Raw genomic sequence first — 19,309 nt, forward strand, 5'->3', positions numbered from 1 at the left:
GACTGTGGAAGGAAAAAGGGCGTAATCCACATTATGTAAAATTTACAGAGGGCACAACAAGTTTTTGTTGTGGTTTTCGGTCAAAATAGACATAACCTTGAAGTGATATGATAATTAATAATTTAGTTTTTATCTCCCTAATCTGATATTAATTATTGAGTTAATTAAAAAAATCCGGGTAGCAGACGACATATCCAAGATTGCCTTGATGGTGTCCGACCTCCTTTAGGGGATGGCACAATAAGAAGAAGAAAAAAATCGACAAAAATGATAGTGAAGACGTTTTTCCCACGTCATTACCTTTTTTTAATTGTTAGCTAAATTTAGATAATAAATCGGCATTTTCAGCTTACATCCACTGGATACAACGTGTATTTAGTTGTGTACAACGTTATTATGCAATGAAACCTATTTTTTTTTAAACTTATGGTTACGCCCTTTTCCTTTTCTATTGCCGATATTATATCGATAATGAAATCGCAGTTGATTATTCATTTTTGTATTAGGTAATGTGATATTAATTAAGAAAACCTATCGATCTTGTTTCGTTTTCCTTAGATTAATATATAAACTATAAGCGATGTTATCAATGTTTCTTTATTGTATTTTAAATTTATCACTTGCATACGTAAACTTGATAATAGCTTAGAAAGCGGAATAACAGACAAAAGTTAGTGAAGCATTAATGAAAATGCATAAATTCGAATTCCTCCTTATCTTTATTTCTTCACTTAGCATTCACAAGTGACTTTCACGTTTTATTTGAGAAGGGATGCTAATCGGATTTCGAATTCCAAAATGGTGACTGTAATAAGTGCTAAGACGTTACACATAATCTTTTAAAAAGACAACTGCTCGTAGCAGCTTAATATAATTTCTTCATTTACAAGGAATAATTTGTCGTGTGTTATCTCAATTATTATTTTTAGGAGGAAGGCTGCTTACAGAACAAAGACAGCGTAAATATAACATGTAGGGCCGAATTTACCATATGGCTAAATGGGCAATATACCAAGGTCCCGAAAATTGGTATGGGCCCCAACGTTCGAAAAACAAATTTTGAAAAAAACCTGAGGCAGACGAAGCAGCTTCCACAAAAGCTCAATAAAATATTAACTACTCTCAATAGAATAATATATTATTCTACAGTTTCTTGTTACGGCCTGACTATAGTGGGCCTTGCTCCAAACCCACTATGACTAGACTCTCGGACGTTATGAGATGCAAAGATTGTAAATTTTTCACACATCAGCCAAAATATTCACGTTTAAATGACGGCAATTACAGCAAAGGAGCACGAATACTATTAAAAATATTTGAAAATGTTGTAAAGTTGCATTAGCCTGGGGTCTCTTCTAGCCTAAATCCAGTCCTGCTTAAATGGGTAAAATCGCTAAATCGGTTATACTTTTGAAATTATAAAAAAAAACCTCAAAAATCTCATTTACCCCTACGAAAAATCCTATCAAACTACCTACTCATCTACGTTTAAATAATAAAACTAAGTACATAAAAAGCTTTCAACCCTCATTTCATAACAATGTTTTAATTGTGATCTTTAAGTGTCAGAAAAATTTATTTTACATTAGGTATGATTTGATTTTGGAACATTTTGTAAATTAAATTACATGTTTCGCAATTCTGTAGCTAGATGTCGTTGTAGCACAAATCTGTGTGCGATGTAAAAATGAAGATGCCCCTAAAATCTGTACTATTATTTAGGAGTGCTAAAAATATTATGAGTTTTGAATCAGTTTGTATGTAAATATTGTGCAGTATTGTTTGTAAATATTATGCAGTGTGGATATTATTAATTTACACGGGTTGATTTGACCCTTTTCTCAGATATATTTATATTTTCCAACATATCTCTTTTTTCTTGTCAAATATCGAATTGATTGAGTAGGTAACGAACGGTAGTCAGATGGTTTTGACATATTATTTACTGAACAATATCTGTACAAAATATATTAAAATGTTTATTTATTATTTTATTACATAACATGCAAATTATTGTTATAATATCATGTACCTACGTAAATAATTGTCGAATTGATACTTTTGGGAGGAAACCGCAAATCTTTCTACAGAGAGAAAAACGGCTATAATTACATCCACTTACCTGGACCCATGCTTGATGGAGTGATTGCAATATTATTGAAGACACATTAAAATGCTAGGTAATTATGTCGTTAAAGTTTGTTTTGGAGTTCAGTTATTAATAGTAATTACTAATTAACAAATCTATTTATAGCTCGGCGCCGATAGTGTTGACAGACATTAAAACAATGCATAAACATCCAAAACATATATTAACAACACTACTATTATTACATATTTATGTGTTACCTTCTTCATTATAACAATAATGATGTTAGGTGTTAATTATTGTTATTTTACACTGACATCTAGCGTTCATACTATTGCTTACCTAGTTGCCATCTACCTTATTTTTTCACAAGCTTATGATAGACTACAGCGCCAGAACGGAAAATGTATGAATTAATCATATTATATCGATCGATATCTAAGGAAAATTCACCAGTAAAAGAGCATGAGGAAAAAAAACATTACCTACTGACATTAGAATCGTTGTACAAAATAAATATTTATCAAAAAGTTTAATATTGTAGCAATTGATATTGATAATATTATATTTACCCATTCGACTGACTGTGATTTGAAGAGATTGGTGACTTCCTAACACTCTCCATGGAGTCATAGTTGATGAGCTTTCTACTTCCGGTGTTGAGCGGAAGAGACGTCAGAGATGCCATCGCCAGAGGGGGAGAGGAAGAAGAAGAGGAGAGCAGTTTCCGGTCCAGGGAGTAATTTGAGGATACGCCGTGGTGATGGTGATGCCGGAGGTCACTGCTACCTGGAAAGAGATTAAAATTATAAACATAAAATTACTACGAACTAAATGATTTGACGTTTGGTTACTTTTTTTTTTAATATCTGTATACCTAATTACCTAATATCTTTTTGTGCGTTGGAATCATTTAAAGTCTTCAGAAACAAAAAACCTCACGTGAGTTACTTAGTTATATAATATGTAAATTATTATTATTATTAGATAAATAATATTTGAACAACAAGCAAATACGTAAATAGGTACGTGTATATTGATATTCATTGGTACGACCGCGTTACAAACACCCGAGTCATACAGGCACAACCTCAAGGGTTCCGTTACCGTAGCCGACTCTTCCGTATCCTGCAGAGGTGCTACAAAAGCGATCTACGCGCTGCAGGTCTCACATGGTGATATGCGCGACTTTGTGCTTTTCTTATCTACAACACTGGAGCGTGATAGGGTGAAGTGAGTAAGTAAATAATATAGTATACACACTATGATGCAATGTATGCAATACGCATACGTCCATAATAGCGCCTGATAACGTGTAGATAATAACGTAACGATAATAGTGTTTAAAATAAACTATCGCGACAATAACTGTTCACACTTAAAAGTGCTGACTGTCTCTTCAATTCATTCTTTACGAGTGAGCGAGACGCGATGTTGTCATTTTATGATACTATTTGACAGCTAATGAAAATCGGTCAACCTGAAAATTTTTTTTTTGCCGGCAGGTTTGCCACTATCGTTCTACTGCGCAGGCCCAGATCGAAAAAAAATTACTGTCACGTGAAAATTCAGAAGCTTTCAAAGCACACAATCTTGCCAACTGCAGGATAATATATGTTTACCCATACATTTTCTTACTGTCAACAGTAAATCCATGCACGTGTAAACGGGGTATAAGGTTACAAACCAAATCGTGAACCCATACAACAGTATTTTTACCACGTTTTTCTTAGCTCGTATTCTTGTTTGTCCGGTGGTTGGATACAAATCTTGCAATCGATTTTTAATTAACTTCCCGACTAGCTGGACATTTGAAACTTTTAGAATATATTAGACACGATGCCAATGCATTCTTTTAATACTTTTAGCCATTTTTGAGTAGAATTAAATTCATTTTCAGTTAATTCTGTTTTGTATGAAAAGTTATTTTGGAAGAAATCCGTAATCCAATCCATTATTATTGGTTGCTAAGGGGGTGGTCCTAGCAACTAAATTATTAATATATACGTGCGTTACTATGGAAATCAAAATGACATTTCAGTATGCTATATTTGTTTGTTTGTTGCAAAATAGCAAAAAAATGATTTGTTGACAATTGCCTTATTTGTCCTAAATTATTAATACATAGAATTATCAAGTTTCTATGATTCAACAGAAAATTTAAAAACGTGGTAAGTATATAAAAAGTTCTTTTTATCTTGTAATTATTATGACATTTATTTGAAAGATGTGTATATTTTTATTTCGATTCTAATACAAAAATTTGTCTCATGAGACAAATCAAAAAGCGCTTATCATTTCACGCAGTACCTATATTATTAAGGTCAGGTCACGACTCACGACGATACGTTCATTCGAACGAGAATCTTTTTTATAGAAACTCATTTCTAGTACCTATCCAATGTGTTGATCGAAACACGAAAGCAACCTGTATTAATGTGTTTTTAATTGTGATGTGTAATTGCTGAATTATTTGTTATATGTTTGGATATAACAAAAAACTATTCACATCTTAAAAATTACTTTAAATTTACGATTTAGTAAGACTTTAATATTATAATCGGCGAAACGTTTTGCAAAAAACATATAATAGCATCTGCCTTACGTCGTCATTACTTACTCTAAGTAATCAACCTTATATTGCCATTTCTCTCGTAGGTAGATACTTCATGAGAATCATTATAAAATACTTAATTTATAAAGTAAAAAATAAATAATGAATCCGCAATATAAAAAAATGTATACATAATAATATAACAATATAACATCCAATAATCAATTTATTATGTTTAATTAATTTATTAATTTTCATGCGACCAATAATTGTTCTCCCTACGACCGTTATTTTCAACAATTATTTTTGTTAAGGCTATACTTCAGCTGAGACACGGTCTAAAACGATCGTGGCTACGCAACGCACAGATTGTGAAAACAACGCGTGACGAACAGAACATAATTTGTCATAAAAATTCAACATGCGTCCATTTAATGTTATGTTATTGTTATATTAGTAATAATAATAGTATATTGACATGTTTTCTTTTTCAAGTAAATTGGGTAACATTTTTTAATCATCTTTACACGATTTAAGAATATATTCCTCCGACGCCATCACAAAACCAATTGACGTGCTCACACCTTGACGTCAATCTCCGATTGGCGACGACTGCGAAATTTCGTTCCACATATTGTTGAAAATTATTTGCCGTTTCACTTATGTACGCTCTTAATGTAATATTTTTTCCCACGATCAATTTTCATCATATATACTCGTACTATAATTTTTGCTTTAGAAATTTTGGATGTAACAATTGATTTTCGCACGAATTATTATGGATGTGTTTCATATATTGATATTTTACAGTATACCTACACCATTCCATACAATACCTAACAGAAACATGGGTATTTTTTCTAAAAAAAACTTATATTTATATATATATATTATTAAGAGTACAATGATTTGAGTTGCCCCATCTCCACCCGCCATGTATATGCAGCCGCTGTTTGTGCACGGCCGCCTTCCATGACGCTATAAACGTGTCAGAATGAAAAGATTTTAGTGCCAAACTTCCTTGTGCCGAAATGATGCTGCACGGGACTGATGTAGCAACCATGCACTTTAGTGCTTAAAGAAAGAGTAGGGGTAGGTACAGGGAAAAAGCATGATGTCACTAAATTCTCTAAAAGGAGATTAGACTTATTCTACCTAATAGCAAATTTTGTGTACTTAACAATCTCGTAAGACTATAGAGCAAAACAACTTCGAGCCATAAGATATTCCAGTTTAAAATTTTAACGCACAAGCTAAAGAGGGTTTGATTTTTTTATATCTTCGAAAGTAAAAGATTTCCATGGTTTTGGCTTTATTAGATGGTATTATTATAAATAAACTAGCTGACCCGGCAAACGTTGTTATGCCATATAAATTATTTCTAGTGAATATTTTGGTTGTTAAATAAAAAATAACGAATGTATCGTAAGTGTGTGGGGATAGGATATATGACAGAAAGAGGAGTAGAGCGCTGTAGACGATGACCGCCGATAAAAACAAAAAAACATCAACCATTCATTTTCTCAATTCAAAATGAGTAATGATGATCATAATGAATGAATTACCTGTGACAGGATCTCGTTGTTTAATGTTTATGCAATATCCGTCTTGTCCCTTCCAGAAATTTAGCGGATATTGGAGAGCGTCCTATGAATGGTGTGTGTCAGCGATGAACTCCAGATTATTGTTTCTTCTTCGAATCACGATTTCTCGCGTCGATGTGCGGTCGCCAACCATGATTCCAGCAATGTCGTCAACAACAGTCGCATTGAATCGATGTACGTGCTCTCCAGCTGGTGTTTTATCAGGATTGATGACAATAGCGTGATTGTCACTTTGCAATTCGTGCATGTGTGCTTTAAAGAATTTCAATAATTCATTGTGCTCATTCAACAGGGCGTCCAGTTCGCCGACGATGCGCCTGGCATTAGGCGAATTGAGGCTATTGTAGCCGCAACGTGCATCCACATGATTGATGTCCTCACCGCCGCGCCCATGAAGTAGATTTGTAAAAATGTATGTGGTTCGTTTGGCATTGGCAGCAATGAGCCTACTTTGTGGTATACTTGGCCTTTGATTTTGAACGTAGAATGGAATTGTTGACCATTTGCAGCAGTATTGTGAACTATTTTTGTTGCTCCGGACGAAGTCATTTTTGGAAGCATGAATTAAATGTGCAAATGGACTTCAGGAACAGGTTTGAATCTGGAACCGTGCCGATGAGCAAGCCGTTCAATGGTTCTGGTGGTATCTCAATTTCTGGTAGTTGCACTTTTCCTGATGCGCAACACATCCCGGCTGACTCATGTTTGAATTTGAGCGCATGACAATGGGGACATTCTTTGTCCATAGTACCAATCAGCACTTTTGGATGAGCGGAATATTCAATATCTGGCTCGTACTCGAATGCGAGACGAAGGAACGAAGCGGATGTAAATGTTCGATGTACTTGTTGGCGTTGTCGGTCATTTGCTCTGCGTGTGTTAACTACGAACCGGCGCGCTTGGCTCCGTTCCAATTGTCGTTGTTGATTTCGTTTAGCTCGTGCCTCTTGTGATTGAGATGCACGCAATTGCGACATGCTTACACGCACGTTTTTGTTATCTTGTTGGATTTGTTCGTCTGTTCTTTCTGCTCTACTATTTCGCATGTGTGTTGCTTTATTCGTTTTACGGCCCAAGTGACCCCCCTTGCGTCTTTCTGGCATTGTGCACTGTAATTAATACACGCACATAAAAATAGATAAATAAAATAAATCCTACAAAATTTTGCACGCACTGCGTTGTGGTATGCCGAATGAAATGTCAAAATGACGCGACGCTTCTCTTGAATTCTTCTCGGACGTAGCGCCATCTGTCATTCAACAACATAAATAATTTCGTTCTGTTTGAAATACGAACGACGGTTAAATTTGTTCATACAAAAATAATAAAATCGCGATTTAAAAATGGGAGGGTGGGGGTAGGAGGGTGAAAATTTGGGGTTATAAGTATTTTTTTATGCCAAATAATAAAAAAAATACTAAAAAAAATTTGTCAAAAAAATTAAAAATTAATTTTCTGGATAGAGATACCCTAATCACCTAGCGGTATGAAATATACTTGTTGACCTATTCTCATACCTAACAAATATACATAAAAAAAAATCATAAAAATTGGTCGAGCCATTTCGGAGGAGTTCGACCACAAACATCGTGACACGAGATTTTTATATATATAGAGATTAACCTGAACCAATAGATAAAAAAAACAAAGTAGCAGAAAAGAGGTTAATATGAGTGTAGCAATCTTATATTTCGTCTTCTGAACATTTTAACAAAACTGACATCCCTCTTTCTTCCTCTATAAGTCCCTAACTTTCATATTATACAATAAAAAATCTATAAGAATGACCATTATTGCCATATGGGTGAGTAGAGAACACTACAATATGTATTTATAACAATTATTTTTTTTTCTAAATTTAATTATTTTCTATTACGTATTTGAAATTAAAGAGACAATAACACTGTCGTACACAAAATTTTTGAAATTGCCCCTATTAGAATGCAGGTAGAGTTAATTTTTCTGTAATTTCTGTAGGGTAAACTAAAATTTTGTAGTCATTTTAGTTTTCACAAAATTCATTCATATAATGTCGCTAGATTTCAAAATCAGCCAAGTCCATAATGGATGAATAGGAGAAAAATAGCTTTTTGTTTTCCCAAGTACATAGTTACAAGGGTGGAAGTTTATATTATTTCGTTTATAGAACATTTAAAATTAATAAGATCCACATTTCGATAATGCAAAAATGTTAGAAAGCAGTAGTTCTTCAACAATTCACAAAAAGTCAAAAATACCTAAAGGTGAACTTGGCTGAATTTGAAATCTAGCAACACATATGTACGTCAATAGTTTTATATAATGGCATCCTCCACAATGCCCCAAGTCTGGCAAATGTTGGCGCCCTTTGACGCGTCTTAAATACCAACACGGTGTCGATAGACGGCAAACATTTGTTTGCCAGCGCGTATGACACCCCTTCACAATTTTATTAATAGTGACTTGGGTTATCGTAGCCACCATATTTATTATCAGGACATTTTAACTGGTAAAGCAGCATGCTCGGTGTACAAATTCCCATTTGATACAAATATTACGCACGTATGTAATATTTATATTGTTCATCGTAATATTAATACGAATGGTTATTAAATGCATGTGATTTATTTAATGTTATTTTTTTGCTACAATTTCTTGGAATAAGTTATTAATTGGATATCATATGCACGTATTAAAACGGTTTTATTTTAGCTAACTGCATGATTTTCCTCAATAAAATTACATAATTGCTATAACTGGTTTATTTGACCAAGTTAATATTAAACTACTGATATTTATGTTCCCATTATAATTATGGTATACAGTACATACTAAGCACCTACTTAGATAGGGCCACCATTTTTAAGTCAACTAAGTGCCATTTTTGTGAGGAATATTTTGGTTTCATCCCTAAAGGCTTGTTTACACGGGTTTAGTACTAATTATTAGTAATCACTAGTCGCACTAAGCTATCACCCGTAAATATACCGAATTAGTAATAAGCATTATAATTCGGCCTGATTACACGTGTCAGTGTTAATGCGAGGAGTAAGTACTAATAAATGATTAGTATTAAACCTGTGTAAACAATAGAGGTTAGTTGGAAATACTGTCACCAGTTTGTGTACTCAAGTTTCGGATGAAACTACCCATACTCAGTATGTGTGACCCAATAAACTAATTCCAAAAAACTTGTGATGATATCATCGCGAGTCGCTGTTCTGTGCACTCGCCAGTTGGTAGACTTTCAACACTATTGCCATTAAATGCGCGCGAACGATATAGCACTTGAATATAGGTATATTTTAATTTATTAGTCTACTGCGTTCGAATTTATGAATAATAGGTCATACATTTTGTGTCGCAGCACAGTGGTGAGATGACGCACAGGCTTAGGCTTGTTATATAACCGCTCAAAACATGTTTAAAATTAAAAAAAATCACTGTTATTCATTTTTGTTAAAAAGAATATTGTAACCTAACAGAAAAACAACTCATAAATTTAAAATGTGTTTAAAATTTTATAATAAATGGGATTTTTCGACAAGCGGAGCTCAGCGTATTTTTAGCGATTCTATTGAAGCCGATACACAGTCTGAGTTCCCTGAGCCGATACGTATTTCAAATACTAATAAGGAGTTGGTTTTAGTTTCAGTTGAGTATGAAATTTTTGTCGCATACACACGCCAAACGCTCTATATAGTATTCCAAATACTAGTAAGTATTTTGGTACAAGTTTCTATACTAAGTATTTTTTATACTGGTAGTAAGTATACTTAGTCTTCAAAATTGACCAGTTTTCCCATCTCTAGTAAACAAGCCCTGCGTAGCATTGAATCATGACAGAAATCCATAATGGTCTTTGTATAATAACTATACGATTATACTATAATGTAAAGTTGCAATACAAAGATGATTGTGATATGATAGATAATTATATCCCACTGAATGAAATTTTCCCAGCTGGTTACTACATAAAATAATATGTAGGTAACTATTTAACGGGCGAATTATGAAATAATGAGTGGGATGCAGTAAGTTTTAACACATTTTGCAGTTTCCGTTATGTGTTAACAAGTAATGTTTGCAATCAAACCGCACGTAGAAAGATTATCTTTATAATTTTGTATTCAGCAATAATAATACAACTTACTGTTATTGTTCTAAAATTATAGTCTTTTCTGACCCCACTTATATCGTATCGTAAGTGAAAATGAACTGTTTCAAATTGTTTATCTGTTACAATAATTTGTATGGTTTTGGCTTGTAGTGTTTCATTATAAAGAGATATTCTGTCAAACGTTTATCAAACTATAGATTATTATACTTAATCCGGGTCTATTTTTTTTTCATCTTCGGCGAATTTGCATCCCGCGGGTTGGGTTTCGCAAGATCCTTTCACTATCCATTAGTCAGTGCAAATAAAATTTATCAAGTTTATCTACTATGCATAGCCCCCACATTCTGTTGCGGGCCCCCAGGCCACGATGTTTGGCGGGCTCCCAAACCTATCGCTAAGTTTAAGGCGTAAAACCCACTTAACGCAGCAAGTGGGGCTCTCGCGTAAAATTTCACAAGTGGCGCGTAAATCAACGAAAATACAACGTAATCAAATACGCCAGCGCGCACTGGATTTGACGACGCACTATGCCCGCCTGCCCCATGAGTCATCGTTTTTTGGCTTCTCAGCGTTACGAATCAACGAAAATACAACGTAGTCCATTCATTGAAAACGGCGAGCTAAATCACGCTCCTCGAAGCGTCGTCGATGCGACGGGCGAGAAGCCAGTATTTAAGAACAGCGAACTCTTTGTTTAGTTATTGCGTGTCCGATTTTAATTACAAGCCCCGAGAAATTTAATAATATTTTTATTGCTTTGTTATGAGAGACGCTGATAATAATAATTATTTTGTGCTGCTTGAGCCCCTTATTACATAGGTGAAGGGTAATGCGCGGGTGGGAGGGGGCCTACTCATTAGTGAGCGCACCGAGCGCTTTCTTGGTGGGCTTGATGCCTAAGGGCAGTATAATGTTCTACAATAAGAACTCCAGGGTTATGTGTGAAATAAAGGGTCTTCCGTGTATTCAGTGCGGATAGAAATAGTTATTATGGACCCCTGTTAGGAAATGTTATACTTACACGGTAAGCTCAAATTTTTTGGCTTTTTTAAATAAATCCAATTCTCGGCACTCTGTATCACATGATGAAGCACTGATCGCGACACATTTTTGTGATAGCTAAGTAACATGCGACCATTCGCCATATCAGATAGACATTTTTATTAGTCAGGGAACACACTAAAGACACATTTTGGGTTTACAATGCATCCCCCAGATGGATGCATAGAGGTTAACTCCATCCATTTGAACAGTGTTTTTGAGATTCAGTGTTTGCCTTATTGGCGCAAAATTACGCCACGTTTTTAATCGATACTAATGACAAAAATAATTGTTCTGACGCCCGAACTTCAAAGTGTACTATAAACTAACTTTTAATTTCTACTACAATAATAGGTTGAGCAAGTGGCTGACATCCATTTCTCGTAAAAAAAACAAAATCTGTTAATACAAACCTCTACTCTGTGGAGGCCCATATGATCCTATTAGGATCGAACATGGTCGGATCTATGTCAAAAGCTAATTTTCTTTACTAATGATTTAAAACTATTTACGACTAGGGATTGCAATACCGAATGAATATATCAATACCGGTATTTCGGTATTTCTTATTGAATACCGGTATTAATACCGGGATTCGTCAAAACATAGTATTGAAAAAAGAAGTACCTATGAATAAATTATCTATTACAATTTATTTAAAACACTATTTTATAGCAACCTAATAAAGTACCTACGTACATTGATTATGTTGACCTTTAGAACTGCTAATTTTTACAAATACTACAAGTCTCGGGTACAGAAAAATTCTGTGAAATTCAATGTTCGTTGGATGTACATACGTTGTATCAATTATAATAGTTGGAATAATTGGAAATATTTGCCACGAATGTTTTCTTTTTCGAAATATGTTAATTCATCGCGACAATTCTATAAGTATATTTGAGGATTTTGTTTTAATGTTATTTAACTTTTATTGCTTTCCAGTCAATATATTTGCGTTTTGGCAGGATAAAACTTAATTTAATATACAATACAGTAGTAAGTAATGAAAAAGTGACATATATGTATATGCTTTCTTAATACCGAAAATACCGGTATTTTGGATTTTTGAAACCGGTATTTCGGTATCAATAAAAAATTGAATACCGGTTTCGAAATACCGGTATTGAAATCCCTACTTACGACTACCCTTATTAATAGGATAATTTAATAACTTAAGAGATCGCGCCCATTATGACGGCCAACCACTGAAAACAAATCGCAACGCCTGGTTTTAGGGCATAAACATGGGTATAAATAGATAGGAAGCAGGAAAAAGCTGAGGTACTGCCGAAGTAGAAGTAAAAAGGTAAAGTAAGGTACGCAAGTGAGGATCAAATGTTGTGTGTTCATCGCGTACGTGCTACTTGTGTTCCTTTGTGGTTGTGAGACATGACATCTTACCAGGGTCCAGAGGTATCGACTTTTAAGCTTTGAGAATCGATGTCTTCACCGAATCTTAGGAGTACACAGGTACGACCACATTAATACACCAGTCCACGGATCATATAAATAGATATATAGATAATCAATAAGAGCCTACTTCGCGTGGCTTGTACATGTGCTCGGGATGCCGCCAGAGATTTTGACACTTAATACCAATGTGGTACAGCCTCAAGGATTCCGTTGACATGATCAACTCTCACTCACCCTGCAGCGGTACTACAAAACTAATCTACGTGTTGCAAGTCTCACATGCCTGGAAGCGCGAGACGTAATTATAGACTGAGGGAAGTTACGCAAACTTGTGCTTTCCCTATGTTCCAATGCTGGGGCGCAACAGGGTGAAGTAGGTAGTAATAGTCATGGCCCCCATATCCTGAAACGGCCCCCAGGCTAGGATCTTTGGCGGCCCCCCTACCTATCGCTAAGATTGAAGGCAGTGAGAAGATCTACAGTTGCGCATTCCAAATAGAACAGAATAGAGAGATAAAATTAAGAGTATTTGCTTAGCGATTTTTTAATACACTCACTTCAATTATGGAGTTGTCGAATATCGACAACCAATAATCAAAAATTGCATCGCTCAAACACATAATTTTAAATGCCAGTATATTTAAAGTGAAATAGCGCCTTTTTTTTTTTTTTTAACTATTAGTGCAATTTTTTTGTATATCTCACTTGGCTGGTCGATCCGCCATGCCAGTCCCTCCTTAAGCCCGGGCCCCCAGGCTAGAGACCTGGCAGCCCCCCCCCCCCTTTGTGGGGCCATGGTAGTAGTAGTAGTGTGGTATGCATGCGGTAGCACAGGGGTAAAATGGAATTACTGTGCATAGTCTGGCAGTTATTCTAACCATTAGCCGTAACAGTGGATGGTCGTCGTAGTGGGCGTAAGCTCTTTTGTAATATACGCAGTGTTGCCAACTGCCACTGACAAAAATATGCCAGATGGAGTAAGAAAATAAACTAGTTGACAGGAAAAAACGTCTTGAAAATCGCACTACAAAAAAATTAGATATTATTTTGCGAGAAAAAATATTTTGAAAGAAAATAATTAATTGTTTCGCAACTAAGTAATACAACCAAAAAATCTGAGACGAAAATTTGTGATCACTCGTATCGTATGTAAGACATTATAAGAGGTCACCATGTTGTTTTAAGCAAATAGGTGTATTATCCTAGCTTTCTTGCGAGAAATATCAATCTGTTTACGGTATCGAAATATGTTAGATTTAAAGCCATACGCCAGATGTGTATTTTACAAGCTTCATACATATAAAAAAATGCTAGATTTAGAAAGAAAAACGCTAAGTTTGCAACGGTGAATACACGGAAATGGAAATACTTATACGGAAAATAGGTTTTTGAACTTGACTTACAGTATTGCAGTAAGTTTATGCTATTATTTATTTTGCTTGGACGATAAAAAATTCTTGTTGAAAATGCAAACTTGAAGTTGCGATTTCATTCATATTAGTTGTCTGTCATTGACACAAGATACGTCGGATTATTGACTTTGGTTGTAGCTTACTAGGAAGGTGAACGCGACATGAGCGTGAGAAAATGCTGAGACATAATCAAAACAAAACAACGCAGCGTAAATACATCAATATTATTATCATAGCAATAAATTATTGTCAGGCGCGATTTTAACACGAATTACGCCTACGTTGTACACATAATGTGTATGTTATGCGAAATGGAAAACACACGAATTATGTGTATGTACAGATCATTCATTTACGAATAGTGTTTACTAGGATTGTAGTCCTAGATAAAATCCCAGGATTAGACAAACAGCATAGAAATTTTACCTATATTCTTTATTGTCTCAATATACTGGTATCCGTATCCGGAAATTTGTACGTAAACAGTTCACCGCAGGACACTTATTCGTGCGCCGCAGTACGTGAAACATGAGTTCGTGTAACATTTAATCAAATGACGAGTTCTTCGTTGAACATTTCACCGTGGAGTATATTTGTGCATATGCTACAACATGTGGCGAATTTTATGAGATGTTTTTACTAGGTTAGGTTAGGTTAGGGTCAATCTAATACTATTTGCAAACTATCGCCGCATTTTGTAAGATACGTACAAATGTATTCCATGGCGAAATGTTCAACGAAGAACTCGTCATTTGATAAAATGTTATACGAACTCATGTTTCACGTACTGCGGCGCACGAATAATTAGTGTCCCACGATGAACTGCATACGTACAACTTACATGTAATCACTGGTATCGACATTATATGATTTTAAATATACAAGAAATTTCACATTTATAACACAGATAAAAGTTCTAGTGATCATTTAGTATGTACATAATATAATAAACTTTTTTATATTTACATGGTTAGTAGAAATGGTATTATCAGTGATTTTAATATTGTTTAACTTATAAATTTATAGTAAGTTTTCTTTGAATAATGCTTTTTTACTTTACAAAAACATTAGTTTATATCAACGATTACATAAATACTAATAAAATTCAAAAATATCAATTCCAAGATTTTGGGACCAACAAAACGAACGGGATCCCAAACGAACTAAACAATATTGTCAAAATATGGAAAGAATGTCATTAAAGTAAAAAAAAATGAAATGTTGAAAATTCGACAAGTAAATTTTGAAGCATGCGTATTATTTTATTTGTTAAATAAATGCATGCGTATACCGTGGCGTAACGAAAGTTAGGCGCCATTCACTGTCGTACTCAGAGTGACCCGGGAGCAGCTTCCCAAGACCTTGGTTTGGCGTGTGCTAGAGTATGCGTGATTTATTTTCTGATAAAATCACTGATGAGAAAAGATCTCGCTCGCCGTAAAATGCTGAAATTTTTTTGAAAGCTGATAAGTAGGGCCCGGATTTGTATGCAACAAAAAACATGGTTATATGCATGCACGTATGCACTTAAAATCAATGAAATATGCACTAAAACCGAAGAAATATGCAGTTAAAAATTGAAATTTTTTGTGGGAAAAAATTGTAAATACCCACTTCAACCAATATTACTGATAAAAAATCGAATAACTAGTAACTCTGTAATACGATATAAGAACAAAAAACACAAACAAAGAATATAAAGTTAATCAATTACAATTTACAAAATAGTTTTTCACAAGTACCTACAAATAATTGAATAATAAATGCAATGTAAACCAAACATAACTTAAAAAATAAAAACGACACACTTAACAATTCCTAAATACTATTTCCTGTATTTTGCCCGAAAAAAATTACATTATTTTTTTCAATATTATGCTCTGGCATTAAATTTTCCGCTTAGGTATCTGTCAGTATTTTGTTTATATGCGGAAAACTACCTCTCAACGTCCACAGAGATGATTGGGCAAACTTTAAATAAAAGTGCCCGAGTTGACTTCACTTTTTCCACTGATATATCCACAGCTCGGAGATGGCATTAAAATGCAAGTGCATCTGAACTATCTTCCTTCCTAACTTAGTTATATTTCGATAAAATAATTTAAAAAAACTAAAATTATACATTCAAAAGCTCTAAAATATGCATTTATTTATGAAATATGCAATAATGTCTCAAATATGCTCTAACGTCTCAAATATGCATTTATATGCATTTATTTTTGGATTCTGTGTCTTTCAAAACAGATTTCTGTGCAACTCTCATAGCTGTGCATACACCCTAACAAAACATGCACTAGCATATAAATCCGGGCCCTACTGATAAGTTTTCCCTCGTAGATACTAAGTCACAATAACTGACTTGACAAGCTCTTCCCTTTCAACTGACATATGGGAACACTCCGAAAGGATATATAAATTCGCCACATAAGCAAATCGGAGATTATATTAGGCCAAGCAAACAAAGCTTAGTGTCCGGTTAAGAACTGAGAAGTCCAATTATTTTATAGGCACTAACATATCTTAAATCCTTTCCCTCTATAGTCTATGAAAATATTGATAACATACAATATGAATAAAGTAAAAAGCGCGGGAAGATACAATTTTCCACGCGGCTAATTTTCTACGATGAATTGTCCGGAAACCTAAACCTTCCTAGATACGTCTCTGGAGATAGACAAATAGAAATGTCGGCGGTATCGTAGAGGTACGAAGATTGTCAGTCACATTTATTAAACGATATACCTTACATTATTATGTAGGTATACAACAATGTGGGCAAAGTCATTGAAGTTTAACGATGGTTTGTTCCCACGGTGGGCGGCGTTGTAATAATAATGCAACATGTACCTACTTGTGGCAAACTTTTGCATACATATATGTAGGACATTGGTTATAAAATAACATCCAGGTTTCATTATTACAAAATAAAATAATATGAAGAAAATGTTAGATAATATTATATTATTCCACATAGAATGTCGAGTGCAAGACTCGTACTTGGCGTGTGCTGTATTTGTGGCCAACTAATAATGTATCACATAATATTTTAACGTTGATGTTAAACTGTTAAATCGATAGTCGTTAAAAACAGCCTAAATTGGTTTAATTATATAACATGTTTCAATGGCATTTTAGTATTAATAATAAATAAAATATAGGTATTTATACGTTAAGATTATTACAATAAAATTAATTAAACTCAACATTAAAAGCTTGATATGAAAAAGTTTCAACAATTTAAAAATTGATCTAAGTATTAGAAGCTTTGAAAATAGCTACTGCATACATACTTAATATACATATTTACTAGAAGGTATGAAATTGCTCCCTTCTAATAGCTATTATTTTCTATAATTATTACTTAGTTTATGAATAGCGGGGTTAAATAAATGATAATTATGTAATATAGTGACGTCCATACGCAAAGTGCCGCCCTTAAGCAGACTTAGAATGCCACCCCATTTCATTTCACCCCACTTTGACGTTAATTGCAACTAACCTTATTTTACCACGTGTTTCTTAGCTCGTATTCTTGTTTGTCCGGTGGCTGTTTATCAGTACAAATCTTGCAATCAATTTTTAACTAACTTTCCGACTAGCTAGACATTTGAAACTTTTAGAATATATCAGAACACGATGCCAATGCATTCTTTTAATACTTTTAGCCATCTTTAAGCAGAATTGAATTCATTTTCAGTTAATTCTGTTTTGTATGGAAAGTTATTTCAGAAAAATCCCTAAAAAGTAAAAAATTGCTAAGGAGGTAGTCCTAGCAACTAAATTATTATTATATACGTGCGTTACTATGGAAATCAAAATGAAATGTCAATTTCAGTATTCCATATTTGTTTGTTTCTTTGTTTTTATTTACTTCATATCAAGTACCTACAAGTTTGAGCATATTGAGTATAATAATTCAACAGAAAATTGAAAAACGTTGTATATAAAAAGTTATTTTTATCTTGTAATTATTATTAATTATTTTAGGCTTAGACGGAAAAAATTAACGAAAGAAATTTAAATTGATATTATATGCACACTGTAGTGCGCACCATCTACGGAGAATTAGAGCTTTTCCACGAAGTCTAGTCTCAAACAGTGTTGGCTTTGTGTACATGGACTGACAGGATTAGTGGCACCCTTTTTTGCCTGTGTGATAAACCGCCATTACAGTACAAAAATAGTAAGGTTTTTTAAGATAGCTACGAATATTTTTTAAACTAAGATTTAGATACATTCTAATACTTAATAGAAAACCGCTACTGCTCTTAAAAGTCACATTTGTATCCGTTTTTTAATGTGCCACCTTTATAGTGTGCCGCCTCTGTGCAACGCATATTTTACTTAGACCTTAGACTTTACTGATTATACCTATACATTATACAATGTTAACTAAATTCACTCACAAAAAAAGTGTATATATATTGTCAAGATGAGTTACAGGATAAATAAATGGTAACATATTAAATTGAAAGAAGTGTTCAATTCGAAAAAAGTTTACCTACACATTTGAATTTTGAGGGAAAACATTCGATTGTTGACTCGAACTAAAAAAATCTCTCACAAGACGTGTACTGAAGGGAACATTTTCAATTGGAATTTTTTAGGGCACCACAAAAAAACCGAATACAAAAAGCGCACCCGGCAATGAAAAAGTTTGACTTTTTAGGATTAGATTTATGTGTCAAAATAATCTGTCTATACTAACAAACACTTTCAATCAGATATCAATGAAGTATTTATGATATTGGGCTAAAATATTTATTTCTGAGAAAAATAATTTGTTAACAACTTACTCTTAAGTGGTCAATTAGATAACACTTAATGGTTTGATAAAAATCCATTAAAAGTAAGAAGGATTACGTTTTTTAAGAGAAACTTGTTTGAATGAATGTTAGCTTTATGAATCGAAATGAAAGGTGACAAAACGACAACGTCGTAAGTACCAAAATAATATATTTCAGGAGAACGACACACATGGTTAATATTGCCATATTTTATATTGTCATTTTAATCATAACTCAACATCGGACAGAGATGGTACGTACAACGTTATGACTACTTGGCAGCGTTTAAATATTCTAAGAAGTGTAA

The 19,309-nt window shown here is 33.9% G+C and overlaps 1 protein-coding gene across 4 annotated transcripts in view; it reads right to left on the minus strand.

Annotated features, from left to right (window-relative positions):
• Window positions 1-19,309, minus strand: part of LOC147075677 (uncharacterized) — a 367,777-nt gene that overhangs the window by 25,847 nt on the left and 322,621 nt on the right. For all 4 annotated transcript variants that reach the window (XM_085941998.1, XM_085941997.1, XM_085941996.1 and 1 more), the window contains one exon: window positions 2,662-2,878. In XM_085941998.1, the coding sequence (XP_085798124.1) occupies window positions 2,662-2,878 (217 nt within the window). The remainder of the gene's footprint in view (window positions 1-2,661; window positions 2,879-19,309) is intronic.

The sequence above is a fragment of the Rhyacophila brunnea genome, unplaced genomic scaffold (assembly GCF_057557595.1).
Source record: "Rhyacophila brunnea isolate RB1 unplaced genomic scaffold, BYU_Rbru_1.0 scaffold_14, whole genome shotgun sequence".
Taxonomy (NCBI): Eukaryota; Metazoa; Arthropoda; class Insecta; order Trichoptera; family Rhyacophilidae; genus Rhyacophila; species Rhyacophila brunnea.